General features: G+C 38.6%; 1 protein-coding gene and 1 long non-coding RNA gene across 4 annotated transcripts in view; one reads left to right on the top strand and one right to left on the bottom strand.

The window, feature by feature from the left end:
- Nucleotides 1-15,889, bottom strand: part of FBXO38 (F-box protein 38) — a 59,343-nt gene extending 43,454 nt beyond the window's left edge. For 2 of the 3 annotated variants that reach the window (XM_011931516.1, XM_011931517.1), the window contains exons 1-3: nucleotides 15,786-15,889; nucleotides 4,677-4,867; nucleotides 439-572 (exon numbers count right to left, since the gene is read on the bottom strand). In XM_011931516.1, the coding sequence (XP_011786906.1) occupies nucleotides 439-572; nucleotides 4,677-4,804 (262 nt within the window). In that variant the 5' untranslated portion in view covers nucleotides 4,805-4,867; nucleotides 15,786-15,889. Of the gene's footprint in view, nucleotides 1-438; nucleotides 573-4,676; nucleotides 4,868-14,717; nucleotides 15,061-15,785 lie in introns of those variants that run through there. The other variant, XM_011931515.1, reaches the window with a different exon arrangement.
- Nucleotides 15,890-15,958: 69 nt separating this feature from the next.
- The window catches only part of LOC105504205, a 100,798-nt gene continuing 97,863 nt past the window's right edge, over nucleotides 15,959-18,893 (top strand). Inside the window, exon 1 of the long non-coding RNA XR_001000580.1 lies at nucleotides 15,959-16,301. This is a non-coding gene — a long non-coding RNA (uncharacterized LOC105504205). The remainder of the gene's footprint in view (nucleotides 16,302-18,893) is intronic.

Raw genomic sequence — 18,893 nt, 5'->3', positions numbered from 1 at the left:
CTGCGGTCTATTTTACAAAAATGGCAAGTATTTATTTAATTAAAGGGTACAGTTTAGTTGTAGAGGAAATCTATGATGAAAACTGTTACCATTCAACGGAAAACCTGCATCAGAGAGTAAAGGACACACACGGTCTAATGTGATATACACATACTCCATTAACCAAAGGCTCATGTTCTCCAATCACGTATGTGTGGACCAGGCTGATATAGTTACTTAGGGACAGGAAATGAAAAGAGCAGACTATTAAAACAATAAAGCCTCAGGTAAACGCATTTTACAAACCTAAAACCCAACACGAATAATTTAAACAAAATCTTGCCTCCCTACGAGGTGACTTAGATTGCCTTTTTCAAGACAACAAGTAACTTTTTATGAAACCATTGTTACTACTTTCCAGTAGGACACTACGGTACTTTACAGACTAAATCCACTTACCACTTGGCATGTATTCCCACCAGCGCCCTGCACAGAGATCTACAACTCTCACAACTCGCAGATACAGGGTCACTGCTTCCTTTAGCTTCCGGGAAAGACATTCCATACACATGATATCCTGCAGAGGGAGGTACCTTTGTGAGAGAAAGAAACTCATATTTATCAAGTGGGCAAGTATTACCTCTCACCAATAAGTTATTTTTTTTTCCTTCTTCTAATCTCCTACCACTCAAATGAAATAAGATCTTCAGACAGAGATTTAAAGTTAACATGCACATATGGTCATACAGCTTTTTACTAAAAAGATAAGTCAGGAAATACTTGAGTATCCAAATAAGGTATTGAGCTCCCTCCACAGGTCATTTGATAAAACCTGCCTTTCTTCTTTTGAGTTTTCAAGGACAAAGAAAATCTAAAAACAAACCAAAAAAAAAAAAAAAAAAAAAGAAGAAAAAAAAATAAGTGCTTTTCAAGATGTGATGAGAAAGGAACCTGAGAAAGATCAGAGAGAATTACTCATTTTGAACATGAGCAATATTATTTCATATCTTTTACAGAATCTACTTCCTGTAGGACACTTTGCCCCCTCTCAACTCCACCCTCCTGCTCCTGCAAACGCTACTATCTTCTCCATCAACAAATATGTATGCTAGCCATATAGTACACAATTTCTTTTCCCAATTTTTTTTTTTTTTTTTTACCTTTAAGGTCACATACACTGATAACAAGTATTGCATAAGTATTAGGGCACCTCATCTGAATTACAACTTCCTCTTTTCCATTCTTCTTTATTATCTTTTCCTGAAACTTTCAATTAACCCTGACTTTTGTTCTGTTATATATTCTGAAAGGTCTATTTTTCTCTCTTAAGACCCCTCCACACACACTGAATTAAATTTTTTGAAGTTAAAGCTACCTTTACCTACTGAACCTGTATTGCGTCACACTCTACTCATTGTTTCAAAACAACCTTAAGAGGTAACTAGCTGGTTCCTGTTTGCCATACAGCTCTCTCCCAGTCCTTTTTCTCCCCCTCTCTGACCTGCTGTGTTCCCTACCCATCTCTGACTGTTAACTTTAGCCAATGAGAAGCACCAGCTGGAGGGCTGCAGGTGGCAATGCTGCCTTTCTACTGCTGCTAAACCCCTAGATGAATTCTTCATCACCCCTTACTTGTTCCCTAAACTCCACCTACACCTCTGTAAATAGTCCCTTCATTAAATTATCTTCAAATTCCAGATAAGTGTATTTTCTGTTATCTGTTGGCACTTCACTGACATAGTATACACTATTATCACTCCATTTTACAAGTGCTGAAATTAGCTCAGAAGAATTAAACCTGCAAAATGTCACATGGCTAGGTAAGAGGGCGAAAGGGTCAGGAATGGCAACACAGTTTTGTCTGACACTAACTCTTAACAACACTGCTAATTCTGAAAGAAAAGTCCACATATGCCTGTTGAATATTCATCTGATCCATTTTTTTTCTACTTCTCGTCCCTCTTCTTACTCCTTTAAAATGATTTAAATCAAATCTTATACAAAATAAAGCATTACTGCTAGCCATAACTTAAATTAGTCTCTATAACTTAGATTATAAGTAGAATTTTTCAGAAACATGACAACACATTTTATAAACAATGAAAAACATTAAATTTGCTTTCTAAATTAATTTTGCCACTGTAATATTTTTCTCCTAAATATTGTTATCCAATGTATTTGCCTAGGTTAACTTTATACTCCCTTTAAATACAAACAGATGAATAATCACAAAATCAAGATTATTTTACATCATATTTTCCCTAAGAAGTAACATGTTTTTTTCTTCATGATTATATAGTCAAAGGACTAGAGTTCAGAAGACAGAGCAAATATAACACTTTAGAAAAGAGAGCATAGCAGGGACAGCAAAGATTAGGTTTCTTTTAAGGAAGGCCATAGTTTTTCTTGTTTTATGAAGACATGTTAAGTAGTTACTACACCACCACAATGAGTCCTCAAATCAAAATTTTGGAAGACTAAAAATGAAGCAAAATTTAGTGTTTTCAGAATAAACACATGAAGTTCAAGAACTAAGTTCATGGTTCTTTCTACATGCTGTCAAATACTCTGTTTTCTTCACTGTAACTACCATTATATCTTGACTTGATTCCACCCCTTCCATTTGAATATTCTGTTTGAACTGCACAATGTTATCTGATCTATTTTCAATTTAGATTATGGTCCAATGGCCAGGTGTGGTGGCTTATGCATGTAATTCCAGCACTTTGGGAGGCCAAAATGGCAGGACCGGTTGAGGCCAGAAGTTAAGACCAATCTAGGCAACAAATCAAGATCCTGACTCTATGAAAAAATGAAAAAATTAGCCAAGCACAGTGGTGTGTGCTCCTAAGGCAAAAGGATAGCTTAAGCCCAGGAGTTCAAGGTTGCAGTGAGCCATGATTATACCCTGCACTCCAGCCAGAGTGAGACTCTGTCTCAAAAATATATACATATATAATACATGGTCCAATTTTTTCCTAGCATTATCCAACTTTATCCCTAGATGCAATTTTACCTATGCTTTCTTAAAGATTTCTGAAGGATTTATTGTTTAATTCACTGATCCACTTTGAATTTAGCTGTAAGACGTGAGATAAAAATGTGCTTTTATTTTTTTCTCCAAATGGTTTGTAGGTTGAGACATCGTTGCTGAATAGTCCACCCAGCTTTTCCTCACTGATGTGAATACAACCTTGTCATAAACTAGATCTCCACATGTATATGAATGGAGCCTATGTTTGTCTCCTTCACCCAACTGTCTGGCTTTCTTTTCCAAAACATTTTAGAATGTAATTGAACATCTGGTAGTTGCAAGACTCTTTTTCTGAAAATTTTTGGCTATTCTGACAGACTTTTTTTCTGCCAGATGAAAGTTAGTATCATTTTGTTTTGTTAAAAAAAAAATCTACCATTTTTAATTTGGTCTTCTAATCCCAGACAGAACTGAACTAGCAAAAACTACAATGTGTCACACAATAACAAACTGCAGGAAATAATGACATATACATTTATATTAGAAAAAAAAATACAGTGCCTAGGATCTCCTAAAATAACTGTTATTGCTATTTGAAAAGTTCATAATCTGCAAATATTCATTTATAGAAATTCAAAACATTCTTAAGAACTTCATATAAAGAAATTTTTCATAGATAAACAACCTAAAATAATGGAAAATCCAGATGCTTAGAGAAGTTAATTCCAACTGTAACTGCAGAAAACAGAAAAACTGAAAACAATCTAGATGTCAGACAAGGGAAATGATAAGTACCATGTTATTTATACATTCCATAGAATAGTAAGCAGTAAAAAAAAATTATGAAGACCATGTAGCAATATGAAAAGAGGCAGAATAACCATGAACATTCACCAAGCATTTATGCTTTCAGTGTGCTAAGTGTTTAACGCATTATCTCACTGAATCCTAATAATACTGCCATTATGTCTATCATTAGTCTACAGCTAGCAAATAATGTACCCAGGATTCAAACTCAGGTCTCTAATTCCAGCGACAAAGTATGTTAGAATTTGTTTAGTTGAATTATATACATAAGGACAATCATTGAAAGAAGAGAGCAGTGGAAACTAGAATGACAGTTTTTCTTCAAAAACAACAACAACAACAACAACAACAGTTGTTATTAATGCAGTTTGGGTAAAAATTTAATTTTTTTAGAAGTCTTTTTGTGTTGTGCTCATAAAACAACTTTAATGTATGCACTGCATTTAGTTATGATGGGTATTATTTCAGAAAACTTTGTTACAATCACTTACAAGTATGTTTCTCACTGAGGGTTGTAGTCAGAAAAAGTCAGGAACACTGCCTTATATTGTGCAGTGTACACACATAGTGCTGTTATAATGCAGTAACAAAAGTCAACAAATCTATTCGTCAATAAAAATTCCAAGAAGTCTAGAAATGTTAACAGTCTAGAGAAAGGCTGTCCAACAGAACTATCTGTGACAAAAGAAATATTTTCTGTCTATACTCTGTTGTCCTATACACTGTGTCCACTAGCCACATATGGCTACTAAGCACTTGAAATGTACCCAGTGCAATTGACGAACTAAATTTTAAATTTTTACTTAATTGAAATGTAAATGCTGCATGTAGCTGGCAGCTACCACATTAGACAGCACTGCCTCAGGGTTTGTTCTTATCCATTCCAGGTAGGTGAGTCAACCAAACACAATCTTACCTAAAAATATGGCAAAGTACTTCATGTGAAAGTTGATTCATATAGTCCTTTGTTTCATCTGCTGTCATTTCTTCTGGAATTTCATTATTCATGATACATGTTTTCACACTTTTCTTTCGTGGCCCCATTGTTGTGCAGTCTCCAGTATCAAAGAGAAAATCTTCCCTTTTGTTTACTTGAGTTCAAAGTACCTGAAAAGCAAACAGAGAATGAAGTAGTCTAAAAAAACACATCCCCTATTAAAACACAGGTCAAACAATGTTTATTTTCAAACACACACAGGCAAAGGTATCATAATGGTACATATCACATTCAAATTAATAAAAACATTAATTTGTTCAGTGCAAAGCACAGAACATTTTTCTGAAGATGAGTGGAGAATCAACTTCTGAAGATAATGTAAATGTGCATTATTTAGAATGAGCAAAAATCCAGGAATCATGAGTACCGTGTTTTAATTTGTACTGTTGCTTCTTAGCTTATTCACTCAATTTCTCCAAGTATCAATTTCTTCATATGTAACATGTGATCATTAAATGAGGAATCAAAACCTCTTTCAGCTCCAGGAACTTGTGGTTCTAGGACTGCTCCTAACATAGTAGAAACTAGAGGACATTCTTGGGTTCTAATCTTGATTCTGCCCCCAAATTACTTCTATAAACTTGCAATAATCTTTAAAATTCTTCTTCCTCTCACCTACAAAGTCAGGGATTAGATTAGTCATGGACCCCTTTGTGAATCTGATAAAAACCAGAGAACTCCTAAAAAATAAACACAAGCTTATATACAATTTCAGAGAAAGAATGCAACATCCCTTCTCCCTAGAACTTAAAGTATAATAAAAAAAAATAAAAAAATAAAAAAAAATAAAAAAAAAGATGGTATTTCACTTTTGTATCACATGCACATTTTGTTTTTAAAATAAGCTTTAGAGAAGGACGAAAACAGAGAGAAAATAGGGGAAAGGGGAGGAATGGAGAGGGAAAGCAGGGAGAAAATGGGTTGCATGAGCACCCAGATGGTTTTTTGTTCTATTGATCAGCATGTGGAGTTAACACCTTGACTGTCAAATTGTCCAGGAATTTTAATAAGGAAAGTTTATAGGAAATACTGGTCTATTTAATATTAATGGCTTTGTAGATGGAGGAGGCACAGGATGACAACTGAAAAGAGGTGCATTCACATTCATTTAAATATGCCTTGGCACATTTATTTTGAATACCACTTGTATACTCTGGGCTCATTGTAAACAAACAGCCCAGAGGCAAGTGGAGATACATAATCAAATAACTACGCAAATGAGCTCAGAATTACACAAGGAGGTAACTGCTACAAAGACAGTAAACACAGTTCTAAAGCCTCATATAACAAAGGGGCCTGAGCCACTAATGGTTCTCCTAAGGAAAAGACAATTGAGCCGAGAACTGAAGGGAGAGCAGGAATTAACACGGCAAAAAGTAGGAAAGAAGAAAAGCATTCTTGGAGCTACACAGGCATGTGCTGGATTCTGCAAAGGAGCTTGGCTCTTTTAAGGAACTGAAATAAAACCAAAGGTATTAGGGTACAGAGGGTGATAAAAAGGCAATAAGATGAGGCTGAACTGCTAGCAGGGGTCTTAATCCTCAATGTGATAGGAAACTCCTAAAGGGTCTTAAAAATGAGAGAAGAGCAATACACTTCAAGAACCCAAGCATTCAGGCATCTCAGTAGAAGAAAGGCACCTGGTGGGCAGAGGGTACTTTAAGTACATGCAGTTTCTGGGGTTCTTTTGCCTCAGCAGTAAATGAACACACTACTAGGCTAAGTAAATCTTCATCATTTCTTGTGCCTGTGTGTGTGTGTTCCAGTCTCTTCTTCCCTCACTGAAAGGTTATGTGCTATTTACTTCTTGAGGCTGTCAGCATGCTTGCCTCTCACACCCCCAAACACACACACACACACACACACACACTCACACACACTCTCCCTCGTTTGTTGTTTCTAACCAGTATGGCCTGAGAAACTAGACAAATCAACGTGTGTGGACTGGCATCAACAGGTACCTCGTAGTGTGAGCCTAAAAAATTCTGCAAAAAGTAGGCATATGGGCTACGCTACCCTGAATTTGTGACATGTATCTTAAGTTCTCAGAAGCTTACTCCTATGTTGTCCATCACATTTTGGTTAACAGGCCTCCGGAAAAATAAAGTTCATACTCAGAACTAACCAAGCTAAAAGAAAAGCTATAAATAAAATCACCTGCTTCTGATTATATCACTGCCCACCTTTTCTTGTTTACTGCCCTGCCTGCTCCAAATGAATTTTTCCATCTTATGATAGCTCCTGAAACCTCTGAGGTTACACTGAACATGTAGTCAACAAATCCAATAGCCTCTTTCCAGTGCTTCCCCATCTGACCCATTTGTATTATGGGACACTGCTGACCACTCCTTTGAAACCCTCTCATCCTTTGGCTCCCAAAGTGACATTCTCCATTCTTGTAGTTCCTCTATGACCACTGCTCAGTCTCCTTTGCTAATTCATCCTCGAGCCCTCCATGGGCAATTGTACCCATTCCCAAGGATTTAGCTACTACAAATACACACACACACACACACACACACACACAAAGAAAAGAAAAAAAGAAAAAAATTTCCAACTCTACTTACCTCTCCTGAGCTCTGAACTTTATTTCCTCTGCCTATCAGAAATTTTCACGTCAATAACTTGAACATCCTCCAAAAACATTATGTCCAAAATGAACTGCTTCATATCACGAACCCTCCCCCTTCCCAAAACAAAGATACACAGATATATGCAAATAAACATACCTATTTCCCTAATGTGTTTTACTAAATTCCTGAATTATAAACCTTGAAATCATCCTAAATATATTCTGATTTCTCATTTCCCACAGACAATTGATTGGCTATTCTTATCAATTTTATCTCAGTACAGTTCTTACATCCACTCCCATTAGTTTCAGGAGTTAATAACATTCATGTGCGCTACTGAAATGGCTTCCTAAATGATATCCATCACTGTACCCTCAGGGTCGAGGAAAAGCTTAGCAGACACTATGCCTGCCATGAGTAATTTACTGAATAAATGCTTACTATGGTATACTCCACACTGAAGCCACAGTTATCTTTTTAAAACAGTCCTCTGATTTATAGTGCTAAGTGAAAAAAGCAAAACAGACTACATCTGAAGTATGATTCTAACAACAATAGAATTTTAAAAATTAAAAAGATTACCCCCCTAAAACTTTTTTTTAAAAAGTGTGATAAAAAAGACAAATATACTGTGTCTGCATACAACATTTTATGCAAGATGACAACAAAACATTAACTGGTAACCTTTGAGGAGTGATAAGAGAGGTTTAGGAAAGCAGAAAAGAACTTTTACTTTTCATTTCATATTATTCTCCATCATTTGACATTTTCAGATTGTTTTTAAGAAGTACAATATACATTGCCAAACAAAACAAAACAATCTGCCTACAAGGAATCCTGGTTCAGAGGATAAAATATTTCCAATCTAATCTAAAAACACCAGATGTTCCAGTCTTATCTTCTTCCAGTCCTTACCACTTGCTCTCAGTATACTCACTCTAGCAGACCAGTATCTTCTTCGTTCCCCCAAACAACCATTGGTGTTTCATTCCTAATATGCTTTTAACTGTGACTGGAAATGTCCTTCTCTTCCCTGCTTTGCCTAGAAAACTGCCTGTAAAAATCTAGCTTAAATGTAAGTCCTCTGTAAAAGCTTCCCCTACTCACTCCTTCATTTGAGCTCCCTGTGGGACTTAACATATGCTTCCATAGCAGTTTGTGTAGTGATTTATTAGTCATGTTTCTGCTAAAAATCTTGCCTCTAGGTGATAACAAGTCCTTGCTCACAATATACCCTCAAATATCTAACGTATGAATATCCATCAGTCTTTCCATCATTCCATATACATCCCACAGGTTCAAGGCTGCTTCTAAAAACCATTTCATGCTCCTATGAGGCATTTGCTACCACAGCATTCAATGATCTCAGCAACAAACTTATAGACCAGACGATAATGCAATCAGATTTTACTCCAGTGACACACATAACAGCTACTCTGTAGCATGTAAAAGCCTCAACACGACTATTAACCAGCAAAGACTAATCCACCCACAAATTACCTAGATACTCAGACCAGTCCTCCAGTTGTTATAGTTTAGCACATGTTCAGCTTTAAGAATCCTGACAATTCTTCATGGAGATCATGCTCTTGATTCTTTATTCCTTTAATAAAAAGCTTTTTTAAAAGTCCCTTCTTCCTCCTTTTCCTTCATCAAATTCACACCACCTAATAACATCTTCCTCTGCTGATTCCACTTTTGATTGTTTCTTAGGATTTTACAATGTAGTGCTTTTGTGTGAATTACATTTAGTAGCCCTAGTGCACAAATCATACTTAAATTTTTAGACTAAATACCCAGAACCTTAAATATCATTGCATTTATAAAACTCCACTTATTGAGAATTAAAAAATAATTACTCACAGAGATGATGTTATACAATATTACACTGAGGTTAGATCTCCAGGAAGCTGACAAAAACCTTAACCTACAGTATCCTTTAACACTAACTAGCAAAAAGCCTAAATTTTAAATTAGCAGGACAAAATTTTAGATGAAACGATTCATATTTCTTACATCATGGCTAGAATTGAAGACTTAGGTCTTTTAGTTCTTACTTGGCAGGTGGAATAGTGACGCCCCTGCCCTAAGTCTATCGTGGGGAAGGGACTTGTGGAGATGAATACTAGGGTAAAGGAAAATATCTTTATCTTATATATAGGAGGCTGACAGGACTTATAGCCAGGAGAAATCTACCAGTCCTCTCAAGTTCAAGTAGATGTCTCTGAAAATGTTCAGGAGATAAAAAGCTTCCTCAGTCAAAAAATATTTTATTTTCCCCCACCCTTACTCAGTCTTGATAATTGATAAAGGACAACAAAGTTGCTTCAGCTAAAGTTGGCTTCATCTTCATTTAAGTGAAATACCCAGCTGGGTTACACTGAGCATTTCATCCCAGGTACTGATGAATAGGGGCCTGGTTTCCCTATATGAGAAAGAAAACATGAAATTCACACAAACTCCCAAGTAAGTGGTGACGGTATCCTTTTTTTTTTTTCTTTTTCGAGAGACGGAGTCTCGCTGTGTCACCCAGGCTGGAGTGCAATGGCGCGATCTTGGATCACTGCAACCTCCGTCTCCTGGGTTGAAGCAATTCTTCCACCTCAGCCTCCCGAGTAGCTGGGACTACATGCGTGTGCCACCACATCCGGCTAATTTTTGTATTTTTAGTACAGACGGGGTTTCACCATGTTGGCCAGACTGCTATCAAACTCCTGACCTCAAGTGATCTGCCTGTCTCGGCCTCCCAAAGTGCTGGCATTACAGGCGTGAGTCAGTATGCCTGGCTGGTATTCCCTTTTAATGTGCACCCTTTCTCTTATTTGCTTTCTAGTTGGAAGAGGAACCAAGTGAGGAGAAAATTGCCATCACTAGTCTTGTGTTCTTTTCTCACTCCTACCTCCAAAATACCACTTGCCACTAAACACCCTGCCTTCAATTCACTTGAGAAACTCAACAAGGCAGAGAAGGTACAAAGCAGTAGCAGGTTAAAAAAAGAGTAAAGATGGGAAAGTCCAGTTACTGGCATTAGAGAAAGATGAGTTGGAGGGAGTCTTGCCGAGAAGTTATGGAGCATGAGGGACAGGTGAGTACAGGTATACCTTAATTGTGTTTCACTTTATTGTGCTTCAAAGATAATGTGTCTTTCACAAATTGAAGGTTTGTGGAAACACTGCGTCAAGCAAGTTTATTGGTGCCTTTTGCCAGCAGCACGTGCTCACTTCATGTCTCTGTGTCACATCTTGGTAATTCTCACAATATTTCATATCCTTTCATTATTATTATGTGTTACGGTGATCTATGATCAGTGATTTCTGACGTTACTACTTTGTTTTGGAGGTACCACAAACCATGCTATACAAGATGGCAAACTTGACTGATAAATATGGTGTCGTTCTAACTGCTCCACTGGCTAGCTGTTCTCCTATCTCTGTCTCCTTAGGCCTCCCTATTTCCTGAGACACAAGGATATTGAAATTAGACCAATTAAGAACTCTACAATGGCCTCTAAGTGCTCAAGTGAAAGAAGAGTTGAGCATCTCTCACTTTAAATCAAAAGCAAGAAATGACTAACCTTAGTGAGGAAGTCATGTTGAAAGCCAAGACAGACCAAAACCTAGGCTTCTTGTGCCAAACATTAGCTAAGCTGTGAACACAAAGTTCTTGAGAAAGCTACAAGTGTTACTCCAGTGAATAAACAAATGATAAGAAAGCAAGACAGCCTATTGCTGATATACAGAAAGTCTGAGTTGTAAGGATGGAAGTTAAAACCAGCCACATTCCCTAAGCCAAAGCCTAATTCAGAGTAAGACCCTAGGTCTCCACAATTCTATGAAGGCCGAGAGAGGTGAGGAAGCTTTAGAAGAAAAGTTGAAAGCTAGCAGAGGGTGGTTCATGAGCTTATGGAAAGAAGTTGTCTCCACAACAGAAAAGCACAAGGTGAAGCAGCAAACGTTGATGGAGAAGCTGCAAGTTATCCAAAAGATCGACCTTTGACAATGGCTGAAAGGAGCTACAGTACACAACAGATTTTCAGTGTGTACAGCCTTCCATTGGAATATTCCATATCAGATTTTCACTGCTAGGGAGAAGTAAATGCCTAGTTTCAAAGGACAGGCTGATTATCTTGTTAGAGAATGCAGCTGGTGACATGAAGTTGAAACCAATGCTTACTAACCATTCTGAAAATCGTAGGGCCCTTCAGAATGATGCTAAATCTACTCTGCCTGTGCTCTACAAAAGGAACAACAAAGCCTGGATGACAGCACATCTGTTTACAGCATAGCATACTAAATACTTTAAGACTTCTACTAAGATCTACTCCTCAGAAAAGTTTCCTTTCAAAATATTACTGTTCATTGACAATGGGCCTAGTCATCTAAGAGGTCCGTTAGAGATATACAAGGAGATTAATATTGTTTCCATGCCTGCTAACACAATATCCATTCTGCAGCTAATAGATCAAGAACTTTCAACTTTCAAATCATATTATTTAAGAAACAAATTTCCTGGCTGGGCGTGGTGGCTCACACCTATAATCCCAGCACTTTTGGAGGCCGAGGCAGGCGGATCACGAAGTCAGGAGTTTGAGACCAGTCTGGCCAACATAGTGAAACCCCACCTCTGCTAAAAATACAAAAATTAGCTGGGCGTGGTGGCACGTGCCTGTAATACCAGCTACTCGGGAGGCTGAGGCAGGAGAATTGCTTGAACCAGGGTGTCAGTGGTTGCAGTGAGCAAAGATTGCACCACTGCACTCGAGCCTGGTAACAGAGTTAGATTCTGTCTCAAAAAAATAAAAAAGGAAGAAATTTCCTAAGGTTATAGCTGCTATAGACTGTGATTCCTCTGATGGATATGGGCAAACTAAATTCAAAATCTTGTGGAAAGGATACACATTCTAGAAGCTATTAAGAACATCTGTGATTCATGGGAGGAGGTCAAAATATCAACATTAACAAGAGTTTGGAATCCAGTCCTCATGGATGACTCTGAGGGATTCAAGACTGCTGTGGTTACAGAAGGAGTAGGATTGAAATAAAAATCAACGAAAGACTTCAGTGGAGGAAGTTGTTGCAGATGTGGAGGAAATAGCAAGAGAACTATAACCGGATGGACAGCCTGAAGATGTGACTGAATTGCTGCAATCTCATGATAAAACTTGAACAGATGAGAAGTTGCTTCTTATAGATGAACAAAGAAAGTGGTTTGTTGAGATGAAATCTATTTCTGGTGAAGACGCTGTAAACATTACTGAAATGACAACAAAGGATTTAGAATACTACATCAACTCAGTTGATAGGGCAGTGCCAGGGTTTAAGAGGATTGAGTCTAATTTTGAAAGAAGTTCTACTGTGAGTAAAATGCTATCATACATCGCATGCTACAACAAAATATTTCCTAAAAGGAAGAGCCAATCAATGAGGCAAACTTCACTGTTGTCCTAAGAAACTGCCAAGCCACCCCAGTGTTCAGCAACCACCACCCTGATCAGCCAGCAGCCATCAAGACAGAGACAAGACCTTCCATCAACAAAAATATTATGACTCGCTGAAGGCTCAGATTGTTAGCATTTTTTAAAATCAAGTACTTTAAAATTATGGCATATACATTAGTTTAGATATAATGCTGTTGCACACTTAACAGATTATACTACATTGTAAAATATAACTTCCGTAAACACAGGGAAACCAAAAAATTTGTGACTTGCTTTATTGCAGTAGTCTGGAACCAGACCTGCAGTATCTCTGAGCTCTGCCTGCATAAATAAGGAAGACAGTGTTATATATAAAGACTATACTTTGCAGTACCAGGTGTTACCTATAGGCTTAGCAACTTTTAGACCCTCAGACTCTGAACCTTAAGGAAATGTCAGAAATGACAGAATCATAGAATCCCAGAATGTTAAAAGTTGAAGAGGACCTGAGAGACTACTTAATCACACAGTTCTCAATTTTTTGTGGGTCACAAACCCATCTGAGAATATGATGAAAGTGGCACATCCATTTTCCAGACTCATGCAAGCAGAAATACATACACGATTTCAGGGGGTTCATATTCACAGACATCAAAGCTCATCCAGTGATCCCGAATTTTTAAGATGAACAAACAGAACCAGAGAGGATAAGGTGACAAATCACTTGCCCAAGATTAAATAGTGTCAATGTTCAGGCTGGGATACAGACTTCCCAGGTTACACTAAACATCCTATCATCAAGTCAGTCCTCTGCCACCATGGCTGTCTTCCGGCATTCCAGAGCAATGCCCCAGTGCTTGGAGAAAGGCTTCTAGATGTTCTGATAGAACTGCATCTGACCACACCCTACTTCACAAATTAGGGTTTATGGTTCATTTAATTTAGGCTCTCACACAGTGGTCTATGGCCACCTAAGGTATATTACAGTCATTCTGTGGCTGCCTGCTTAGCTGACCTTAGCCACAGGAAGCATTACTTTTGTCTTGGTGTTGCAAGCACATTCTTAAACCAGAGTTGTTTCCAAAAAGTGTTCTTCTCTTCCTATCTTGTCAATTCAAATCTCCTTCCCATCCCAAACTCAAATTACTTTTCTTTATCCTCATGAAAAATACCCACCTCTCACTTAAAATTCCCCAATATTCTCAATGATCCTATCTGGTCAAAGGCTTCTCTGCTCTTCAAGTTTCTCATGCCTTTCTTTTGGTTTCTATTGGTTTCAGCTTGCTCATATCAAAGTAATCTTGCATATCACTTAATTTGACCTCACAGACCTTAACTGACATCACAGACTATCTAGTGTATCTACTGACTAGGACAGCCTCTTGTCTAAGGAAATACCACAACACATCCTGCAAACTGCTCAGATAAAAACCACACACGAACAAAACAAAACAAAAAACCCCCCACAGGATTATGGTGCTGAAAAGGGCCTAGGAATCATCCAGTTCAACCCTTCGTTTTACAGATAAGGAAAGTGAGACCTAGAGATGTTAGATGTCTTGTCCAAAGTCACAGAGGCAGAATGTACCAATGTGAAGCAGGGATCTAGGTCTTCAACTCCTTTTTAATTTTATTTCACTATACCACCTTATTTCATTTTAGTATACCACCAATTTTACTTCACTATATCACCCTACCTTACTGGAATCTAGTTGTTTCTTTTTCTCCTCTACTATGCATTAGTATCTGTTTGACTAAATATAAAGTGTGTACCTCTGGGCACACAGCCATTTAAACAAAGAGGTACACAAAACTCTACATTCTTTACCCAAGGAGGATATCAGAATTACAGCATCACACATTTTAAAGAGGGGAAAGAAGGCTTACAGATAATCTAAAATGTTAATTCTCAAAATGAAAGTTAAAAATCACAAGCGGATTTTTTTCAGTCTATGCCTATGTAACACATACCCTCCAAACTGGACCTCCTCCCTCCCTGAGAAAATCATGGCTTTATAGAACTATTATTTTATCCTTCACTTGTGCTGGGGGAATGGGAAAGGGGATGAAAAACCAGTGACCTAATCCAACATCTTCCTTTGGCTGATAAAAAATTCTCAAGTTCAGAAAGAGGAAGGGATTTGGCCAAAGTAAACCATCAAGTTAACAGCAACTTTGGAACAAAAATCAAGGTCTCCTGTTTTTCACTTTGTAGTGATTCACACTGTTGGTTTAGGTGTATAAAACAAAGTTTTCTGGACTGAGCTTCTCATTGCACAGGAACCTTCCTAAGTGCCCAGTTGCCCTTGGCCAGCTTGGTGTCTGCAAAGAAACACGGTAGACATCTCTTAGTCAAATTCTGGATGTGCAGAGTGCAGGGAGAACATGCTTTTCAGGTCTGTAAAGGCTCCATGAAAGGGGAGTTAAGAATCTGATTTCCACAGCTAGGGCACGGACATCAAAGGCATCCAACACAGATAAGCAAACTGCAGCACAGAAAGGCTAATGGACCTAGACAAGGTCACACAGTGTATATAGGTGGAAGGGGTAAAACTAGAATTCAGGGATCCTGATACTCAAGCGTGGCAGCCTCTCAAATATGTGTTCACTGCTTCCTGCTCACGGACATCCCCTCAGTACTCTGAACACAGGCCTCCTTCACTTCACTGGCCGAAACTGCGACTTAACATTAAAATCATGAAATTCGTGACGCCCGGAGTGGGAGACAGTCACAGCTGTCCAGTCCAACACCCTCAGTCATTTGATTGAGGAAACTGGGGCCCAGAGAGGGTTCTTCAGGCTGGATTTTGGGGCCAGGCAGAGGAGCAGGCAAACCCCGCAAGCACGGCCTAGAAGGCCAGAAACTACAAATTCAACCCCTGATCTCTCAGGGAGCTCTAGGCCCGAAGGGGGCCAGAGGCCGAGCTTAAGCGGTCGGAAGTTCCAGAACCCCCATCCAGCTACTTCAGCCCTGCCGCACGCACTCCTGGCTTTGCCACCCCGCTCCCGGTCCCCAGGCCCACTCAGCCGCCGCCTCACCTACGCCGACCCTCCGTCTGTTATTGTGGTTGAGAGGGAGGGACGCTACAGACACTTCCCCGGCCCCCACTGCCGAGGCACTTCCGCTTCCGCCGCCTCTCGCACATTTCCGGAGTGTCGTCATCCGGGGCTGGACCATCAACCGGTGTCCATATTATGTGTGTAACGAAGCATCGAAGCGCGGCAGCCATGTTCAGCGTGGCATTTCGGATGGCTCAGGAGGTGCTGGTCTTTCACGTGACACTAAAGCGCCATGCCGGAAGCACTGAGTCTGATGCGCCGGAACCAGTCTCCACCGTGTGGTTTGGTCTTGATTTCCACTGGTTCTCTGGGGTCTTGGATATCCTCCGGACCTCGCCTTTGCCGTTTGCGAAGTAGATAGGTTCCAATAGAGATTTTCCCAAAATCATTCAACTGAAAATAGATAACTTTTTTTTGAGAGGAAGGACGGGGGCGCAGTTAAAGATGTTAATCTTAAGTCATCCCTTCTGTGATTTCGGGACATTGTCTTTGCACGTAAGTAATAGTATTTTACAGTCCAAAGGAATTTCACATGAGTGTCGTTAAAAACTCTACATGACTCTGACAAGTAGGCAAGGATCAACTTAACCACCTTTTTTGTTGTTTAATGGATAAGGAATTGTCTTCAGAGAGTGTAATTGACTTGCACAATGTCGCACAGATGGACTGAAATTCAGATTTTTACCTTTTACATCCTGTTACTGCCCTTATATACATGTAATTAATATGGGCTGAAATCGCTAGATTTAAATAGATACAAATACTTCTTAGGAAAGTTAGTGTGCATTAAAGCTGTGTAAGATACGATTTGACAAGACGTAGCTTAGATAGGCTATTCTACTGGAGAAGAAAAAGCTAAAGAAGGCTTGGGAATCCTGTTTCTTTTTCTTTTCTTAATTGTTACCAGACCTACTGGTTTTTCCCCTTTTTCCCCAATATGGTTCTGCACCTTAGGTTTCAGCTTGTCTTAGGCAGTCACAGTTTTAGCTATCCCATTCCACATGTCAAACCATGTATCTGTTTTTTGATTTGGAGCTCTGTTAGGACAAACAAAACAAAACCTCATCATATTCATGTACTATTCATTGTAATCTCTGCTTTCATGTTACATTCTTCTTGTAATTGAAGACAAAAATGAATTTTTATGCTATTTGCTTCTGTCGGTTTGTTTCCTAGATTATTCTGAAGAATAAATAGGAATTACAAAAGTTTCTAGTGCAGGGCATGGTATATTTAGAAGGCATTCAGTAAGATTTATTTCAGCACAATTGTCCTGCATTTTTAATTCAATGGAATATAATTTTCATTTTATTAGCATTCCTCCTTTTGTAAAAAGCACTGTAATGAGGCCTGAAATGAATACTCATGAGTAAGAAAGGTTTCCTACCTCAAGTTTAGAAAATTTCACACCACAAATCATCGTAATAAATGTTAAAGATATTTTCTCACTGCTATGAGTGTTATATATAATAAGATATCAAAACTAGTTTTAACATTTTCAGGTAGAGCATGTAATATGTATCCCTTCATCTCTAGGACTTATTTGTACCCTGATGATACAGGTTTTCATTAAAAATGTCCTGAGTTAATGTTTCTCCTATACAGTGGCATCATCATGGGGTCCCTGAGCACTGCAGGAAAGTTTGCCCTACACTAAATGACCTTAAACTGCTGTGTTGTTTTAATTTTCAATCCCCATTTTTAATTAAATTCTGAAATATCTCTTCTCATTCTTCCATGAGTTCTGGTATCAGCCCCTATTCTTCCTTGAAGTTCTTTAGGTACCTAAACAACAGATAATCCCTTTATTAGAATGATGACTAATACTCAAGAGAAGTTTTGGTCAGGGATAGTGGTTGGAGTTTGCTCAGTACCGGTTCATACGGCTATGGAGCCTGTTCAGTGCACAACTGCAGAAAGCACTGTGCATATCAAGGTTATTCTTACTACCCTTAGACTTGCGGTATATGGAAGAACTCCACTATGAATTCAAATATAGGATTTTTTTTGGAGGTAAAAAGAAAAAAAAAACAACTGTTGTAGCTGTTTTGACTGAGAAATTGTGTATTTAGCAGTCAGGAATGCAGGCTTTAGAACCAGAAAGACTTGGTTAAGTGTGAGTTCCTCTGCTTACTGGCAGAGAGACCATGGGCAGTCACTTCAGCTCTAAAGCTTAGGTTTGTTAAAATAGACATCATTATGGTATCTACATAACAAGTCACTCCAGAATTCAGTGGCTAAAAATTTTATCTGCCATGATTCTGTAGGCTGGGCAGTCCTAGCTTGCAGTCTCTGGCATTTACAGTCAGATGTCAAACTGGGGCTGTAGTTAATGTCAGCCTCTAATAGATATTATATTGATGGCAATTGAGGCTGGCTGATCTCTAGATGCTCAGTTAGAGCTATTTATCAGAGTGCCTACACTTGGGCTTTCCCTCTGATTTGGGTTTCTTATACCATGGTGTTTGGGTTTTGTCAGGGAGAACTTGGAGGTAGAATGGGAAAAAAGGGAGCTATTCCAAGCAAAACAGGAGGAAGCTACAAAACTTCATATGATCTATCCTCTGCAGTCCCAGAAGTGACTTCCATCACATCTCGTTGGTTCAAAAAAGCCACTAAGACAGCCCAGATTCAAGAGAAGAATGAGTCCACCTCTTAATTGAAGGTGTAGTGAAGACTTTGAGGCCATCTGTAATTTACCACACACTGCCTCATTGTTTTTAATTTTTAGATATTTGGATGTATGTATATTAGCACAAGCATCAAAAAGCAAGGCTCGTAGTCCCACCAGCCCAGTCTTGCATTTGTGCATGAATAATCTCATACTTTATTTTTTAAGAAAATTGTGACAAAATATATATGTCATTTTAATCACTTTAAGTATACAGTTCACTGCAATTATGCACATTCACATTATTGTGCAAACATCACCACCGCCCATCATCATAACTTTTCTATCTTCCCAAACTGAAACTCATTAAACAACAATCCCCCATGCTCTCCTCCCCTCAGTTCCTGGCAACCACCATTCTAGTTTTTGACTCTATGATTTTGACCACTCTAGGTACTCATATAAGTGGAATCATA

This window comes from Colobus angolensis, unplaced genomic scaffold, assembly GCF_000951035.1.
Source record: "Colobus angolensis palliatus isolate OR3802 unplaced genomic scaffold, Cang.pa_1.0 Scaffold90, whole genome shotgun sequence".
NCBI lineage: Eukaryota > Metazoa > Chordata > Mammalia > Primates > Cercopithecidae > Colobus > Colobus angolensis.
Note: the sequence above shows the minus strand (reverse complement) of the source record. Positions and strands in the feature narration are given on the sequence as shown.